Below are 17728 nucleotides of genomic sequence, written 5' to 3' on the forward strand. Positions count from 1 at the left end.
GCAGTGGCCTGAAACCTAGTCTCCTGAAACCAAGTTCCAAGCCACAAAGTGGTTTCGTGTTCCCTCAACTTCAGGTACCATGGGGTTTCCAAACCTGTTTTTTCTCACTGTATCCAGATGTCTTTCTTTTTAACCTGAAACATTAAGTCTGAACCTTGCTACAGTGAGCAGGTCACAAACACGATTCCTAGCCGTTATCTGAGAAATTCCATCGCCTTTTATTGTCAGTCGTCTCCTTCCAGTTTCTGACGTTTTACAACCTGATAATCCCTGGTGCTGTTGTCTCAGTCACAGGGATTACCTGGCAGAGTGGTTTATTGCATAGCAGAGAATGCACACGCCGGTGGGATGCAGTACAGACCACACCACACCGTATGTGAACTGAGTAGGCAGGGAAGAAGAGGGGTCCTGGAGTCAATTACAGTGAGCATGATGAATGCAGGTGTGTGGATTGTAATGCATGGCCTGCGATTTAAATCCTCTAAATGCCGAAACGCTGGGTTCCAGGTCTTCCTGCACACAGGACACTGAGCGTGCCTTCTGAGGGGGGAGGTTAAAGATTAAACAGGCTGGTCTGCACTTTCCTGTTCCTGCTGGTACAGCTAGCAGTGTTGAACAGCATCGCGTGATCTTCTGGAATGAGGGAATCAACGACTACAACAGATCGCTTCAACAGCACCAGTGAGGTTGACCATGCTGTACAGCAAACCATTGCTTTCACAGTAGTTATTGTCGCAGTGAAAGCAGCTTTTGCAATAGTTCATTGTTTTACCATTCATTAAACCGTGCTGCCATCTTCTGGAAGAACATGTTACTGAGGCTCTGTGTCAGTTAATAAGGTGCTGTTTGCCCTGGTGTTTTGGGTGAGACTATACCATCAATGTATTATAAAATGCAAGAAGCATTGTGTTAACGGCTTACAGGTTTAGTCCAGAAGATTGACCCCTAAACTTTTCCTTAATCTTTACTTTAGAGTCAGCATGGAGATTGCAAAATTGCTATTCAGTCCCAAGCAGCTCTGAAAATGTGTCTTGTGTGATGTGATTTTACTGACAAAGATGCTTAAGCCATTATCAGTACAAACACTAAACGCCGAGATGCTTTGCAGAACGCTCCGCAGATCTCTACTGAAAATTTCCAGTTTTTTCCTCACGTTTTCCTGATCTATGCAAGAGGGATTCTTCTGTGTTAATAATCCTGAAGGTCAGCCCAAAAAAAATACAGAATGTGGAGAAAACACACAGTTCTAATAACTTGCAATGTAAGCGGAGTGGCACAGAAATATCCAAACTCCTGGGTCCGTTTAAAACAAGACCCTGTGTATTATACCAGAACAAATAAGCAAACAAAAACGTCCAGTTCCAGACGGGATCCCAGCACAGTACAGGTCAGTGTGTGCAGTGGATTCTCCGTGTTCCCTGCTCAGCTGGAGTTCAGAATTAATCTTGAGGAAATGTGAGCGAGAGGCAGGAGGGAGAACCCGATCGCTATATCAGTGTACAGCCTGGCCTTGTAAAAACACGAACAAGAAACTTCAGAAACCCAGTGACCAACGTTTTGAGTCTTACTCAGTGCCTTCAATGTTGAAATGAGTTTCAATTCACACACTTCAAATCACTGGGTGAGGTCGACCCCCCACGAGTCATGAAGTGTGCAGGCGCTCTAACCATTAAGAGGGATTTGTGAGAGCTGATTTTGCAATGTATAAAAACAACTTTAAACCCAAATGATACTTTGAGTGCAAGAGTTACAAAACTAGGAAAGCGCAGCTCAGAATGTTAACTAAATAAATGATAAAACCAGTCCTTATGTTTTCCATCCCCCTTTAAATCTCTGATGGCAAAGTGCCACTGAGACACACAGTGCTACAGTAATGCTTGTAGCAGTGGAAACATGCTCCTGCTTGATACAATGCAACTGCAATATAGGTTATCCCTTATAAAAAACGTGCATTTAACCATGTTTTTCCCCATGCTTCCACTGTGCTTTCCCGTGGTCAAGCAGAGTTTCTACCATGCTTTACCATTGCTCCCAATGACTTCCTTGTGCCTGTGCTCACCATGCTTTAGCTTCACTACACTGTGCCTTTACCACTGGTTAGCTTTTTATAACCCGCTCCCTGCTCACCTCGAAGGGGGTCTCGAAGGCCTCTATGATGCCCCCCAGGAGCAGGAGACCCTCGGTGGAGATGCCCATTCCGAAGTATTCCTTCCAGGGCACGCTCTCCACCAGCTCGCAGTCCACATGCAGCTCCAGGCTATCCAAGGACACGGCCAGAGCCACGCGGTGCCACGTGCCGTCCGCCAGCACGGAGACCGGGAACCTGGGGGCAGCAGCGGGCAGTCAGAGGAGCTCAACATATTCAGAGACACGCCACATGCTTCCCACCGGAGCTCTGCATTCCCTTTACAGTGCAGCCAGCATCTGGGCTAGTCTGGCCATTACACCAGGATGTCAAAATTAACAAAATGGATAGTATGCAGTCTCTTAAACTGTTATATTAGGGGAAGCTTCCAAACACAATGGTTGAACAATTTGAAATAAGAAAAGAAAAAAAGGTTCCTATTTCTCAGATTTTTTTTTAATACTTTGCAGCTGCAGATCAAGGTAAAAGCATCCAAACTATATGCGTCTGTATATATTTGTATATGCATGGAGTCATTAAAGACTGCACTGCCCGGCAACCAAAGTGCACTGCACTCACTCGTAGTGCCTCCTCCTGGTGGTGACGAAGGTCAGTGCGTAGGGGTTGATGCGGAGCTGCAGGAGGATGTCATTGCGGTGGTTCAGGACGGTCAGCAGACTGGTGTCCTCGGCCAGAGCATACCTGACGTGAATCAGCACACTGAACTCGTCTGCAAACCTGAGGGAAGACAACACACACAGCCCTGTCACTGGAGAGGACACCACACACACACACACACACACACACACACACACACACACACACACACACACCAGGGTCTAGAGCCTCTGCTTTAAAAATATACCATTCCTGGCAGGAGTGTCACACTCCCACTGCATAGCAGTCAAAGCCATTCCAGGTTTCCCCGTGTGCTGAAATTAAGTTAGCTTGCAAATGTCTAATTCAGCTCACACTAACGGAGCAATATGCAACAGGGGGGGGGGGGGTCTTGGATTATAAACTGCATGCTCAGTACATACTGAGAGGACATTATACCCAAGTCATGTTTCATAATGTGTTATGGGTTTCCATCTCTGCTAGACACTCATTGTAAGCAAGACAGCGGGTACCTGGTTCTGAAGGCCCTGCGGGTAGGCATGCTCAGAGTGGCGTACTGCCCGATCCCCAGCACGGTGCAGTTCTGTTCATCGTGTGACACAGAGACGTTATTGAGGTCTGAAGACTGCGACGTGATCTTGTCCAGCAAGTCTACATCTTCTGCAGAGAACACAAGGAGGCAGCACGTTACTGCTCGATTCTCACGCTTGCAAAGGAAACGCCCCAGCAATGCAGAGCAAGACTTGGAAAAATGAACGCTGGCTACAACGAGAGCATTGCTCACTCTTCAAGACAAAGCATTCTTATTCTTACCGCTCCACAATTACTCCGTTTTCAGGTTGCAGGAATACAGTCTTAAAAGCACAAATGGAATAAATGCAGTTACCATCCTGAAATAAAATGCTTTGTTACCATCATTTAGAGAAAACACAGCAATGTAATCAAGCTGAATTTCACTCATGTTTTCTCTCTACTTTGGAAAGCTGTCAGGATTCCAATTAGTGTATTTTGGCCAGCCGTCTGTTGTGCAAGAAGGGCTTAAGAAAATGTGGCTTCAGCTGGCATCCTTTCAGGACAAAAGAGCTTAATTACCTAATTCTCGATTTGAAAGTGTAATGGTTTTCAAACCAGTGCAAGTTTCACGAATAAGGCCGACAGACACTAACCTTGTGGAGAGCCCGTTCTGTAACCCGGTTGTCCAGCCTAGCGGACCCCTACAGTATGTTGTTTTAATGCGTATTAAGAGAATCCCAGTCGTTTTACTGGTGCAAGTGAGATAGATACTGTATTTTAACAGGTGCTGTCTGCATGGGACCACCCAAAGCACTGTACAGAGAGGACTGAAATTCCTTTACCATGGACTGGGGGGTTTTGAAAGCCAATCACCAAGCAATTTAAACGGGATCCCCCAGGAATGATCCATTACCAGGGTTTCAAATAAGTAATGCAGATTACAGTCCAGGGCAGTGGTGAGGTTCAACACCAAGGTAACAGTGAAAGCAATACTCCAACCAGACTTCACACTTAACAGCTTTGTCGTATTAAGCTTTCGACATCCATTCTTGAGATATCTACTTTCAAGGTTCAAAAGGGAATTTAATAGAAACTCTATAGCATTTAAGTAACATTCCTTAAATAATCCTATCGGAAACATTTGGGAAGTTTTTTCCTTAATTTCCCATTAAGGACGTGCTATTAATGTCTCGTTCCCAGATTCACTAAGTGCTCTTTCAAAGTTAAAAAAAGAAGACGTTTCGTTGTGATCACTTTCTTTCTTCACTCAGCACCCCTTTGTTTGCTCAGTCAGTCCCGTTTAGTTTGAGAGCGTTCCTGGGACTGCCCCTGCCATCCTGGGTGCTGTGAAGCACGGCCGCTCTCTCCGAGGAGGTGTGCATGTGACACTGCCAGAGCACTCAGATTACAGTATAACACACACTCCTTTCAATGCCTCCCGGCACAGGGTCTGCATGCTTAGAGTCCTCCTTCGTTTAATTAGGACAGCGGTTCAGACAGAGGCTATGAGATTCTCCCTTTGTTCTGGGAGCACAGAGCAGAGGGGGGCTGATAAGTTAGTACACCGTCTCTCAAGAGGAGTTGAAATGGTATAAAAGCATGTACTTTTAAAAGCAGAGAATTATGGTTTTGGTTTTGTTTTTTGCTCACCCTGTACAAATCTAAAGGAAACTTACAGTCTAAAAACAGCACGTCCATTTCTGTGCAGGTATTGCCCAGTGATGTCACTATGTTTTAAGATTTTTTTTGTACAGGTTGCCCAGCACCCCTCTGAATGTCTTTCATAGCTAGCCCTGAGCTTTTTCAATTCCGTCACATTGCATGCAACATTGAGCTCAATGGAGCTGGAGCAGCCTGCCGACCCCTGCCTGAGTGCTCTGCCTTTGAGACTCTGTGGCATGCAGGCCGAGGGGAAACTCTGTGCTTTTCAATTGAGGATCTTTAAATCCTTTGACACAGTTTACTTATTTTGAACAGCTACAGTACAGTGAGTAAATTACCATGGAACAGCTGTCAAAATAACAGCGGAAACATCCATAAGCACTCCTGTCTAAAACAAATCCACAATTATTAAAAACTCGATAGATTTATAAATACCAAAAGAAACGCAATAAGATCCCTGTGACTGAACCCAAAGGTTCTCTTAGTATTTATAACAGTTGTTTATTTGGTATGTGATTTACAACTGTGGTCCGAATTAGACGCATACGAGTAAATAAATAGAAAGCGTGCTGATTTATGAACGCTTGAGATTCCACTACATCTGCCCCACACCAGCGTATGCTTTGGTCATGAAGCACCACTGAATCCATGCCTCCCGAGCCCCTTCAAGTAGAATAAACTCCAAAGATGTATTCTGCGATAGTGAGGCGAGTTATAAACACATGCTTACGGTTCTTTAGAGGTCAGGAATGGGTACGTTACAAATACAGAAGGTGGTCCCTTCACAGATGTGTGCAGCACATGCTCGACACGCCTGCAATGAACCGAAAACTTCCAGAGCAGCCTGGAAGCTGTTCCTGTGGATTTGGGGTCAGCAACGACCACAGATCAGCACGCTGATGAGCGCGGCCGCTCAGTTTAATGCATTAAAAGACACCTGCAATCACAGGCTTTGTTTTCGCATTGCACAGCAGCGCTGCACAAGAGGACTGACTCACTGCTGTTCCAGAACAGCGTTTGCACCATTTACCATGTTCAATTAGAAAAATACTTTTTATTTTACTTTCCACGCTTTACACCCTGCTACAGAGAGACAAATCAGAAAGACATACAAGAGCAGATTCCCAGAGTCTTGCTACATTAGGTCCGTGCTGGTGTTATCCATACCTGAATGGGAGGCTCGCAGGCAATAAAAGGGGAGTTGTGTGCCAAGCTGCATGACAGAATACACAAGCTGGTACAACTACATGTGTACTAGCTTCGACCACTGTAATACACAAGGCTGTTACAATCTTCAGAACCAAAAGCCGCCATGCAGCGTGTACTGTAGCCATCAACGAAGACACAGCCTTCAGTAGCTCAGCCAAACACGTGTCATCACAATAGGGTTTTCTAGACTGTTTTGTTTTCCAGTGTGGCATCGGGGAGGAATGCAGGCATCTATAAAAAGCCTGTACAGTTTGCAATGTATCATTTTTATTAACAGGATTGAGCCAGTAACTGTACCTGCTCACACAGCTGTTGCGAATTGATGACCGATGGACTCTGTTGCTTGAGAAGAGAGCACAGCTCTGGTAGACCGTGAAATATGGTCTGGATTAGCAGAAGGTAAAGGAGGCAGCTGTTTGGCAGTAAAAAGACAGATATCTGTTCTGTATATTGGGTGGAGAGTTAAAGTATGAAAAGCCTCTGGACAGCAGTATCACCTCATCGTCCAGCTACAGCTTTCAGCCCAGTCCCCACTGGGGGATAGAACAGAACCTACAGACCGGGCATTCTGTACATCATGATGTAGATTAATTATACTGTACACTAGCGGAACGAAAACTACAGAGAAATAGAAATGATAACCTGACCCCTTCATTTACAAACTCCTAATCCTCAAGGATCATTTATCACACTAGTCAAAAACACATTACCAGCACTTCCCTGACAGGATCACGACACCCCCGCATTAGAATTGATCAGCCTGACTTGTCACAAGCAAGACATGGGATAGTTTGAAGAAGACTTTCTGAAAACGGGAACACGAGTAAGAAAGATGAAAGGTGATTTTTGTGATTTGTCTTGTGCTCAGGGTTTTTATTTATTCAGCAATGAAGTGGGTTACTTGCTTAAACAGAGCAAGTCAAGCAACTATACAGATTAATACCACAGCATGAGAAACACATGTCATCTCACGCTTCCCACCAGTCATCCAAGTCGATGAGATTAGCCGTGCTGAAGCTACTCGTCTTGTTAGATTATTACCAGCCTAACCACAGTTGATGTAAACTCCGCCCCTTTACCTGGGAGTCCAGGAAGGGGGTTCTGTGGCAGAGAGAGGAGCTCTGGTGCTGTACCTGCGAGTGGTCATGTTGTTCGGTGTGAAGTGGATTGGTCCCACTCCCACCGGAGCTCGCTAAGTGCCGGCAGGTAGACTTGGGAGAGGGAGAACATCTTTTGGTATTCGGCACGGAAACGTGCTCGACTGTGATGTAGTGGTTTGCCTGCAGACCTGTGTGCGCCGCCAGCCTACATGCAGCCAAAGATCACAGAAGGTTATTAATGGAGGGTTTTCAAAGCTATGCTCACTTTCATACGGTGGGGGTGAGGTGGGGATTGTCCCAGCAGCTTGCAGGCATCTTGAACCCATGTGTTAAACTCACAGCACGCTCTCCGTGAAGTTCAAGAACACACCTTCACTCCGAGGTGCAGATAAATGAGGTGGGGGGGGGGGTAGAGGAGGGCCAAAGCAGAAGTGAGGAAAATATGAAGCAGAAAGTGGGGGATTCCTGCTCAAACTGACCTAATTCTGTGGAGCTATTTCTTCCATCTGGGGTTGATGAATGGGTTCAGGACCCCCCCGCCTCCTTTTGGTCCATTTGAACTCAGGTGTCTCAAAAGACCCTAAATCTATATTTAAAAAAAAAAAAAAATCTATGCTAATTTTTTTTGCAATGAAAGCAAGACGACCACAGCAGATCCAACTCTACAACAACAAAAAACCCACAATTCAAATCGACTCCCTCTTCCTGGAAGCACAATCAGTGCCCTAAAGAAACTCAGTGAATCTGTACTAACCAATGTTGAGTGACGGAGCACATCTGAATAGAAAGGAGCAATTAGCACGCCGGGGTTCAATAAACAGCAACAACATCACAATCAGGTTCCCCTCTGACCAAGAAAAAAACAAACATCCCACATCACATCCCCCTCTTCCTCTTTCCAATACAATACCATAAGAATTTCATCTGGCACAAGCCCAGCTCTGGAACAAAAGGGCTACAGTAAGGCAAGGCCTAGGAGTCAGAGTGTTCTATCTTGCAGTGGAGGAGGGGCCCCCGGGAGCCCCGCCCCTCGCATTAACAGCCTGATTGGTCAGAGGCAGCCTCTTTCATTCCCTGCCGACTGTCCTGCAGATTAGGAATCTGGTGCAGGAGCTATCGCTGTGCAGTCTCTGAGGAACAGGATCCCACAATGAGAGATTTCCCTACACTCCAGACACCAGCCCCAGCACAGAACCAGGACAAGCTCTCTGCTTCTCTGCACGTCACAACTAAAACTAAAGAAAGTCAAGTTCAGTATTTACACAATTCAAATAAGATTTAATAAGAAAGAACACGGATACAGTGGGCTGCTGTTTAGTCCCGTTTAACAGAAAGCTGTAACTTTTATATCGGGTGGCGAAAAAGATGCAAAGTATGATGTAGTTTGTCTATAATAATTTTAAAAAGCTGGAAAACGGGCTGGAACGTTTGCTCGTGGGTATTTGTGCTCACGGCTGGATCAGGGGAATGCCTGTACGGACGAGAGCTCAGATTGTCAATCAGCATGTCAACAAATCAAACAGTGTGGTAAAGCACTTGGACTTCTTCAGGTTCACCACACCCAGGACTGGAAGTGGAGCGTTCTGCTCGACGTCTCATTTCCTTCCTTTGGTTTGGAGGAAGGAAAAAAAAACTAAAATAATAATAAGTATTCATGCCAACTGTTTTAATAAAGAAGAACCTATTTTTCAGTTTCTGCAACGGGTGGGCGAGAGAGGATATTGTAAAGAATTTCCAGAGGGGTGCGCCAGACAGCCGCCCCCTGTCAAACAGAGAAGTAGTATTGCAGTGCTGTTCTTGGCAGAATCGGGAAACTTAGCCCAGCGGTAGCCCTCAGTTGACCAGCTACTGTACTGACAGACACTTACTTTTGCTATCCTGTTGGTTAGACTCTATACAAGCATGGAAATACAGCAAGACTCCCATTATACAGCAGCGTGATCCGTTCCTGGCTTTACAGTATAGTAAGACACACCCAAGCTTGTTACCTCGGAAGTCTCATTCCCATCCCTCAAGCCTAACTGCTTCAGAATGGAAAGTTTTCTTTTAGCATAAATGAAGAATGAAAGTTGAAAATGCTGCGCCTAATAAAATCTTCTATCAATGTCAGGACCTTGACACGAACTAAAAAAAGCAGCTAGTAAAACATGCCAAGCTCTTTTTGACGGGACCCCGGGAGAGGCAGGAGAGAGGAACTCAATCTGAAATCGCTTGTGTCCAGCACACAGCCTCTCCAGTTCCTGCTTCGGGAGTTAGTGAATCTCTCCTGATGCTTCATTAAAACATGGTGGTCCGCGGGATGGAGAAACGCTTGAACTCAGAAACACAAGCGCCCCCCCCCCCTTCTTGAGTATTCCTGTCTCTCTCTTCAGGTTGCCCACTTACAGGTCAGATCAATGCTTTCCTCGTTCTCGTTAACCCGATATAATGAATCGATTACAGATTTAAAAGACAGTCACTGGAAATACAGCACTAGTTTTATACAACCAGGCTCATTACTTTAGTCACACTGTGCTGATGGGCGATTTTATTTGAAAGACAGGGGCTCATTGGGTGGTTCTGCATGCCCGGTGATTGCACTTGAAAGTGCCCAGCTCCGTCAGCGCCACCTGGACCCCTTCAGACAGTAACCGCTATGAAACAATGATCCCACTTCTGCACAGCACAATAGGATTGCATTACTGTAATGCCCTCAGATTGTGAACAGATACTGTAATTACTTTTAATACGGGGAGTGGGTCTCTGTGTAAAACTGCAGGAAAAAGGAGAAAGAAAGAAAGGGATACCTGTGCTGCTGTCTTCAGGAATACTTTAAATGATGGGAAAATGAGATTGCAGGGTTCCGAATACTGAGACTGCTGTGCGGAGCTGAAACCGAGTGAGCGTGAACAGAGCAGTTCAGCACAGAGAGACTCCAGCTTTCCACATGTCTCAAATACGTATTCGCAGGACCCTCTGCAGTGTATCATGTTGCCCTTTTCAGCAATATCAAATCATGCAATGATCTCTGCTGAAGCGGTACAGTATTTCCAAATTGAGGGCTTTGAAAAATGCTGCTTAATCTTATTCCGCTAGTGCAATGCATGAAGCTGACATGGATAGAGACATGACTCCAGGCTTTACAGGGAAGATCCCTGTGGTTTACACTGATGCACTTTCCATACCGGAATGCCCTGGATGCATTTCTGAAGCAAGGGCTATACAATAACACAACCATTAGCGGCTTCCCCCTTTGGTCCTTCTGGCCCCAGATATCAAGTTGTATCATTCCCAAGTTTCCTAAAGGATCCAGGAAGACTCACTCCCAGCCCCCCAGGGCTGTGTTTCTGCAAGGGAATCTGGAAAAGAACCGAGCAGGCCAGCCAAAGAGATTCTCATCTTTCCACTCTGGGACAGTGCGAGAGTTATTAGGACGTTCGTTTGTTAAGAGATGGGTTAAATGAAGAACACCAGTGAAATAACAGTGCTCCCAAGGCCTTGTGGCAGGATGAAAAAGGATCATTAAGTCTCTCTCCGGTTTATGGCTGCGTTGGTTTAGAAATGTCCCCCGGCATGAGTTTCAAATTTAATGGCCAATTAGTTTTAGCAAATGCCGGTCAGTGTTCCATTCACCAGAAGTGTAACCTGCTCTCCCCGAAGGACTAATCATGAAAGCCTACAGAACGCATGTCCAAAATAGACTCCTTTTTTCAGACCATGTGGTTTATTTGTATATTATTTTTATAAGTAATACCAGAATGCCAACACTACAATGTGAAACAGAAATCAATATACCGTAGAAGAAAAAAAGAGAGTATAAAAATGATTTATTTACTCAACTGGACACAAATGCTTCAAGTGGATGCATGTGTATTCATACATGTTTTATACAAGTTCAGGTTTTGGTACTATACCCTTTTAGCCGGCTTCTAAATTGAAAAGGTGTCGTATTACTGTATACATTTGACATGCCCAACAAAAAAGGACAGCAACTACTATGCACAGCACTTTGATAGATTAAAAAAATAAATCTAAGAGATGAATCCAAAAGGGCATCACTCTGGGAAGTGGCACTCAAAACTACACCCCAAATACCTGGGACCCACGACTCGCTCCCGAGTTCAGTACAGAATGCACTTGATGCTGAGAAGGTATTCTGAAAGTGGTTTTAATGCACCCATTCTGTGCTCCAAGGATACACCGGGCCCCCCACCTGTAATGAATCAGCTTGGTTTAGCTGAGCCCAGATGGAATTCCATCGGATTACTTTCTCTTCCCCATTCCCAGCCGTCCTCTCTCTTCAAAGCTCTGCTGTAACACGCTCTTGTAATTCAGCTGGAACCCTAGTTGGGTCAGTGAAAGAGTCCTGATGACCTCCAGATTGTCCCACATATATGTGTGAGAGAGAGAGAGAGTGGAAAGCATGAGATCAGAGTCGGGTGTCACCCAGACCAGAACAGGGGGCTCATTTCACACAACTGTCAGTTCTTCCATAGAATGGGCTCAAATGACACGTACAGAAATGAGATACAGTACACAGGCACACTTTACAGTACAGCATGAGCCTGTTTGAGTCATTAGTGCTGAAGGAAAGAGATTATATTACTGGGTGAATAAGAATTGACTGCATCAAGACTGGGTGTTTCCAATCGGAACATGAACAGTCTAGTCACATCCTCTAGGGTTCAATATGACAAGGAATAAATATTCGAGGCATTTATTCCACTGTGCTGCATAATAATTATAGTTCTCTCAGCCTGGGAATTAGACAAAGTTTAACTTTCCCAATTAAATCTGATTTTTTTTTTTATTGTAAAATTGTTAATTGACACACAGAGAGAACAGATCCTGTCCTTTCTGTAATGGTAATAAAAGATGCTCCACTGTAAGCTGCTCCCCCATTTCATCTGCGGTCAGATGTAATTCCAGCAGAACTGCATGGCTCCAGAGTGGTACCAAAGGGCTGAATAAAGAGAGCATTCACTCCCCTCCTAACCAGACTGGCTGTGCACTGTGTGCTGGCAGCCCAGTGGACACCGATCCATCCCAGTGCAGCTGCAACAGAGAGATCAGTGAAAAGCCCTCTCAAGTACAAGCTCAACAAACAGACCCCGCTCCGTCCGACGCATTAGTTCACACAAGACTGGCTGGCCTACTTTTGAAGAGGCCAGCGCAAAAAAAGTTTGCATTTTTAGATGCAATAAAATATAAAACTGCAGTGGAACCAAAAAAACTAAAACGCAAAAGCATATTTGTGAATCACACTGTATATTCAGCAGTGTGGAGTAGTGGTTAGGGCTCTGGACTCTTGACCGGAGGGTCGTGGGTTCAATCCCTAGTGGGGGACACTGCTGCTGTACCCTTGAGCAAGGTACTTTACCTAGATTGCTCCAGTAAAAACCCAACTGAGTAATTGTATGTAAAAATAATGTGATATCTTGTAACAATTGTAAGTCGCCCTGGATAAGGGCGTCTGCTAAGAAATAAATAATATTCAAGCCAAATAAATAAAGTGCGTTTAGCCTTCTCCAAAAATGTGAAAACACAAGAAATATGTCCGAATCCAATGCAACTGTTAGTTTTATGGTTAACTGCCTCTCAACATCCCGTTCATTTCACTTTGCTACACACAGCACTTTGGTTTCAGACACCAGTAATTATCCAAATCTGGATTTCCTATTAAAAAAAAAAAAAATTGTAAAAGTAACAACTTAAGGAAAAAAAAAAACAGACGCCGTCACACACAGCACTGCTATTCACCCTATTTATAGACTAGATTTTCCGCTACAGTGACACCTACTGGCATCCTATCAAATCTGCGTCGTGTTAACAACCCTTTTCCCAGAGCGACCCCTCAAAACACAGCTTGCTTTGTCATTACAAGGACAGACGGTCATTTCAGATTCCTTGGGCTGTTGTTCAAATCCTTGACTGGTCACAGCGGATTAAGAAACACAGTGGGAGGGCAACATTGACGGCATCCTGAAATCAATTTGTGTTTCTCCGTTCAGTGGGGAAGCAAGGCACAGTGCTGCATTTAAATCGCTTCCACAGCCTTTACAAATAGATTAAACTGCAATAATAACCCAGCTCCTTGACTTAATAGTAACTAAACTACAGTCTGTCAGGCAATTAGAAGAAGCCGTGCTCACAGCTATTAAAAAAAGAAAGAAAACTCTGGTTTAAAATGCCAGGTTGTTTTCCCGTTCCTGCTTCGAGCAGGATAAAAAACGGGGGGTTCTCTGGTGTACAGACACAAGTCCATGATAATGACTTGCAGTGTCACTCTTTAGACATGCTTCCATGGTTGTTAGGAGTCGTAAATTAAACACGTTGAAGGCTGGAAAAGCTTTCATTAGACGCACTAGACTTTTTCACGTGTTTCAGTAATGAAGACCAATACTTGGGAACGTTCTGCCCTGGCGTTCATCATCATCATCACTTCCCTGACTGATAACTGGACTCTATAACAGTTAAAGCAGGAAGCTCTGGACCCTTGAATGGTTAATGTCGAGCACTGACCCTTGCCATTGCAGGAGTTGAACCTTCTTCTGGTTCATTCATTTAAGTTCATTCATTTGAATGGATCGTCCCTAGGTGACTTCATTTGAGTTTTGGGAGCGAGTCAACATCCTCCTTCTCTGCGGCTGGGCTGGGGTGGGACAGGAGGCCAAGAACAAGGTCACCAAATCAACGGCTGACACGGGCCTTGACCGGGGTCATGCATGGGATACCCATCGTCCCAGCTCAGCTGGGTTTTACTCCCTGTCGTTACAACACTGATCACATCACAGTTTAAAAGAGGTTTGCTTAACAACAATTGCACACCGACAGTCAGGAAAAGTGACTGAATACTGTCCACAGAGCAGGTCTCCTCAGGATACAGCATACAGAGCGGGAGCCTAGATGCAAAGAGCTCCGAGCAAGCCGTGTTTGCAGGTTCTATTGCCAAGGTGTTCAGCACAGGACTGCTCGAGGTCCGAATTATAAACGCTGTTCACTTTAGGAATGGGCCAGGCTGCCAGACCCGAGCAGCACCTCTCTGGACTCTCTCAATTATAAATCCCTGTGGACACTCGCCTCTCACTTAGCTTGCCAAGTCCCACGGGTAATCTGAATAATGGCAAAGTGAATATTTCAGCCTCTGTTAATGAACCCCCAGCTCTGAAGTTCTTTTAAAGCTCTGATTTCTCATAAAGCTAGCGCAGTTCTGATTACCTGAGTAACCCTTTCACTGATTACAGACAGGCTAGCGGTGAAGCGCGGACACATGGTGTTATTGTACAAGTTATAAATCACCAAACTGCCCGAGAGGACGTCTCTTACAACAATAAGAGGCATGACCTACATACTCCTACTCTATCCTGACTCGTGGGGTTTGTTTGGGGCATTGTTACTGGTGTTTCAAATGGGCTTGTTTAAAGCTAAAGAGAGCGGGTGAGTGTTTGTAGGAAGCGATGGGTGCACAGCCCCAGCTGTAATAACTCTGCGCTCACGCGGCGCCCATTAGAGGGGAGATTGATGAGCTGGGGGCAGCTGACTGACCCCGGAGTCCCGAGTCAAACCAGGGACACACTGACACAGCCAATCAGGAGCAGGGTCAAATGTCAAACATGGTATTTTCTTTTTTATTAATGAATCATATCAGAACTCAATAAGGTGGAAAATGGAAACACGTTTCACAAAGCCATTTCTTAAACTTCATCCACTTATTTCTTCCTTATTTGCGTAGTTATTACCAAAAAAAAAAAAATGGTATTACTGGAAGTACTGCTTCCTTAAAATGTGGATCAATGTTTTTGAAAAGTAGAGTTTAATCACTCAATGTTGGCTTTAGCTTTTCATTCGTTTCTAGTTTTGTTGCAGTTTGTTGCTCTTCTAGTCAGTCCAGACGGTGTTCCTCTATGAGACCTATTCCCCAGCATGACTCTACTTGCCCATGTGCTGGTGCAACTCCAGGAAGTTGAGATATCTTATTAATGCAGACAGCTCGGGCTCCAAAGGTGGCTATTCCTCCATGGTGATGAATGGGGTCATGACACAACCCTCTCCCCCAGCTCTGCTAGTGGCTTCAGAAAGATTCCCCGCCTGACTTTCCACACAGCTTTACGAGCCAGCCTGACCTGCAACACATCAACAGGAACCAGCCGGTCTCCATTGCTTTAACATTGCAGCGAGAAAACTCAACAAACAATGCCGAGCTTGGTATCAGGAATGGAAATTGGCAAGCTGAAGACTTCTAGGGATTTACAAGCAAAACACAACACTTTTACCATCGAGGACTATTAACACTGCATTGCTATTACATCACTCAGATGGTTTCTGTTGGCACAGCTGCTATTCTGTAAATCCATTGCTGTCAGCGTTAACTTGTATACCAGTTTACCACGGTATATCTGCAGGGCAGTTTTGCTTTACCGTAGAGATTCACCATGCTTGCCTCTACTATGCTTTACAACAACATGCTTTAATTTTTTTTATAAACCTTAGATAGAAAGAACAAGAGCAGGTTCCCCAGCGTTGAAGGCTGCTCCATACTTCTTTAAACATCGAGCATGGCGGACAAGAACCATGACTGGACAGAACTCTGTTCATCACGGCAGCACCATAAAACACCACCACATCCTCGCAGACAGGTCCTGAAAGTGAAATTCCTTCAGATCAGAACCACAGGCGTCAGGAACGTCCCCTATGCAGCTGCCAGAGACCCGGAGCGATTCAATCTTCTCAAGTTCAACTATTTCACCCTCAGTTGTGACTCGGGGGGCATTGCTGGGTTTCGTCTTGCTTCCAAGGGCAACAGCAGTCCATGAATCAACCGGCTAACTGAACACTTTTGAAAGCCCAGCCTCCTCCCCTTCTGTTTGCTGTTATTAAACAGTCAATAGGGATTTACGGTCACACTCAGTGTTAAACGGGTAATAATTACCAGCCATTATAGGAGCACATTATTATTGTAATTATCACTGATTGCTGTTAGTCTTGGGTAGGGTGATAAAAAGAAACAAGCAAGCATCCTATAACAACAGTAATTACTGGTCCATTTTATGGCCGGTTACCATAACTTTCTTTTTATTATTTATTTATTTTTATTTTTTTTAAATCACAGCCAGTTCTGTAAAAGAAATGACAAAACAAAAAAGACACATCCCCATGAGTCCGGGTTCGAATAGGAGAACACATTCTTCCCATTCTCCGACTTTACAAAGCCCGATTCCCTGATGAATATCCCCAGCACCTGATGGCTCCCCAGCTCTGCAGGGCTGTCACAGGAAACAATTCGTTTTGTTATCGTCTATTCTCTCGCTCTTGCTCTCACTCTCTCAGTAATGCTGTCCGGAAAACTCTGCTGAAACTTGTTTTCAGGACCCGTGAGCATTACACAGGTAATCCAGCATCAGTCACGTTTTTAATGGGCACTTTTTATTTATTAACCATTAACAGATAGGTTACTAACATATCAGTTGCTTTTTATTTTTATTTTTTAACCTTAAAACAAAAAACACACCAACTGCTGGCAGAAACGCAGATCTAATCCTGTTAATAAAAAGCTTTCCGCTCTGTTTTTAGGACGTTAGTCACGGGTCAGTGTGAATGGCAGGATTGATCATGGAACGCTGCTGGACGAGAGCAGGAAATGACAGGTTTCACGGAAATGTGAAAGAAAACTGTCAAAACAATGTATCAGGGACACGGCAAGAAGAAGAAGAAGAAGAAGAAGAAGAAGAAGAAGATGGAAAAAATATAATTATGCAACCCTGTCGAAATTCAGCATTCGTAATTTAATTATATGGGGCTTGGTTCAAGCTGAAAAAATAAAATAAAAATCAGGTCATGCTGAGTTTACATTTAAGAAAGCTTGTTATTATTTCCTGCTGTTTTAACTAATAACACACACCAATAAAATGACCTGTTTAAGCTTTCTTGTAATTAAATCTCACTCGCTTTAGTTAATGATTTAAGCTCTTTTTTTCCACCCCATTTCTGGTCGCAGCCTTGAGCCATAAAAATAATTCTTTATAGAAAGCGTGTTCTAATCCCGGCCACGTGTGTCCGAAACTCTGCCACTCCGAGCCCCCTCTTCCCACAGACCAGCCCGGTCAGTAAATGTATATTCTTATTAAAACTTTCTTTGTGAGGAGGGGAAACACATTTCCTGTCCCCGTACCAGTTTTTAGGATTTACATTCTCGCTGTAAGCCTGATCCCACGGCGGTGTCAGTGGGGCCTTCGTTTCGATATGAACCGTTTATATGAAGCAGTGTGACAGTGGCGACCTTGTCTTCCATGTTTCCCGTGACATGAGGCTTTTATAGGAGTTTTTAAACAGAGCAGGATTGCACTGAGTGAAATAACTGAAAGGTAACCTATTCGTTTCATGTCGTACATATTCGCAATCCCAGTAGCTGCATCCCAGACCGCTGACACAATTCAGTTTTCCTTTTAAACTACAGGAGTCAGGAAGAAATCAGGGGGAGTATTGGAAGGCGATTGCCAAAGAGAAAAACAAAAGACAATAAAAC

General features: G+C 44.5%; 1 protein-coding gene across 1 annotated transcript in view; it reads right to left on the reverse strand.

Annotated features, from left to right (window-relative positions):
* Positions 1-17728, reverse strand: part of LOC117973969 (collagen alpha-1(I) chain-like) — a 76863-nt gene that overhangs the window by 48307 nt on the left and 10828 nt on the right. The window contains exons 2-4 of the mRNA XM_059005428.1: positions 3256-3403; positions 2705-2863; positions 2128-2323 (exon numbers count right to left, since the gene is read on the reverse strand). Of these exons, the coding sequence (XP_058861411.1) occupies positions 2128-2323; positions 2705-2863; positions 3256-3403 (503 nt within the window). The remainder of the gene's footprint in view (positions 1-2127; positions 2324-2704; positions 2864-3255; positions 3404-17728) is intronic.

The sequence above is a fragment of the Acipenser ruthenus genome, chromosome 31 (assembly GCF_902713425.1).
Source record: "Acipenser ruthenus chromosome 31, fAciRut3.2 maternal haplotype, whole genome shotgun sequence".
In the NCBI taxonomy this organism is placed as follows: domain Eukaryota; kingdom Metazoa; phylum Chordata; class Actinopteri; order Acipenseriformes; family Acipenseridae; genus Acipenser; species Acipenser ruthenus.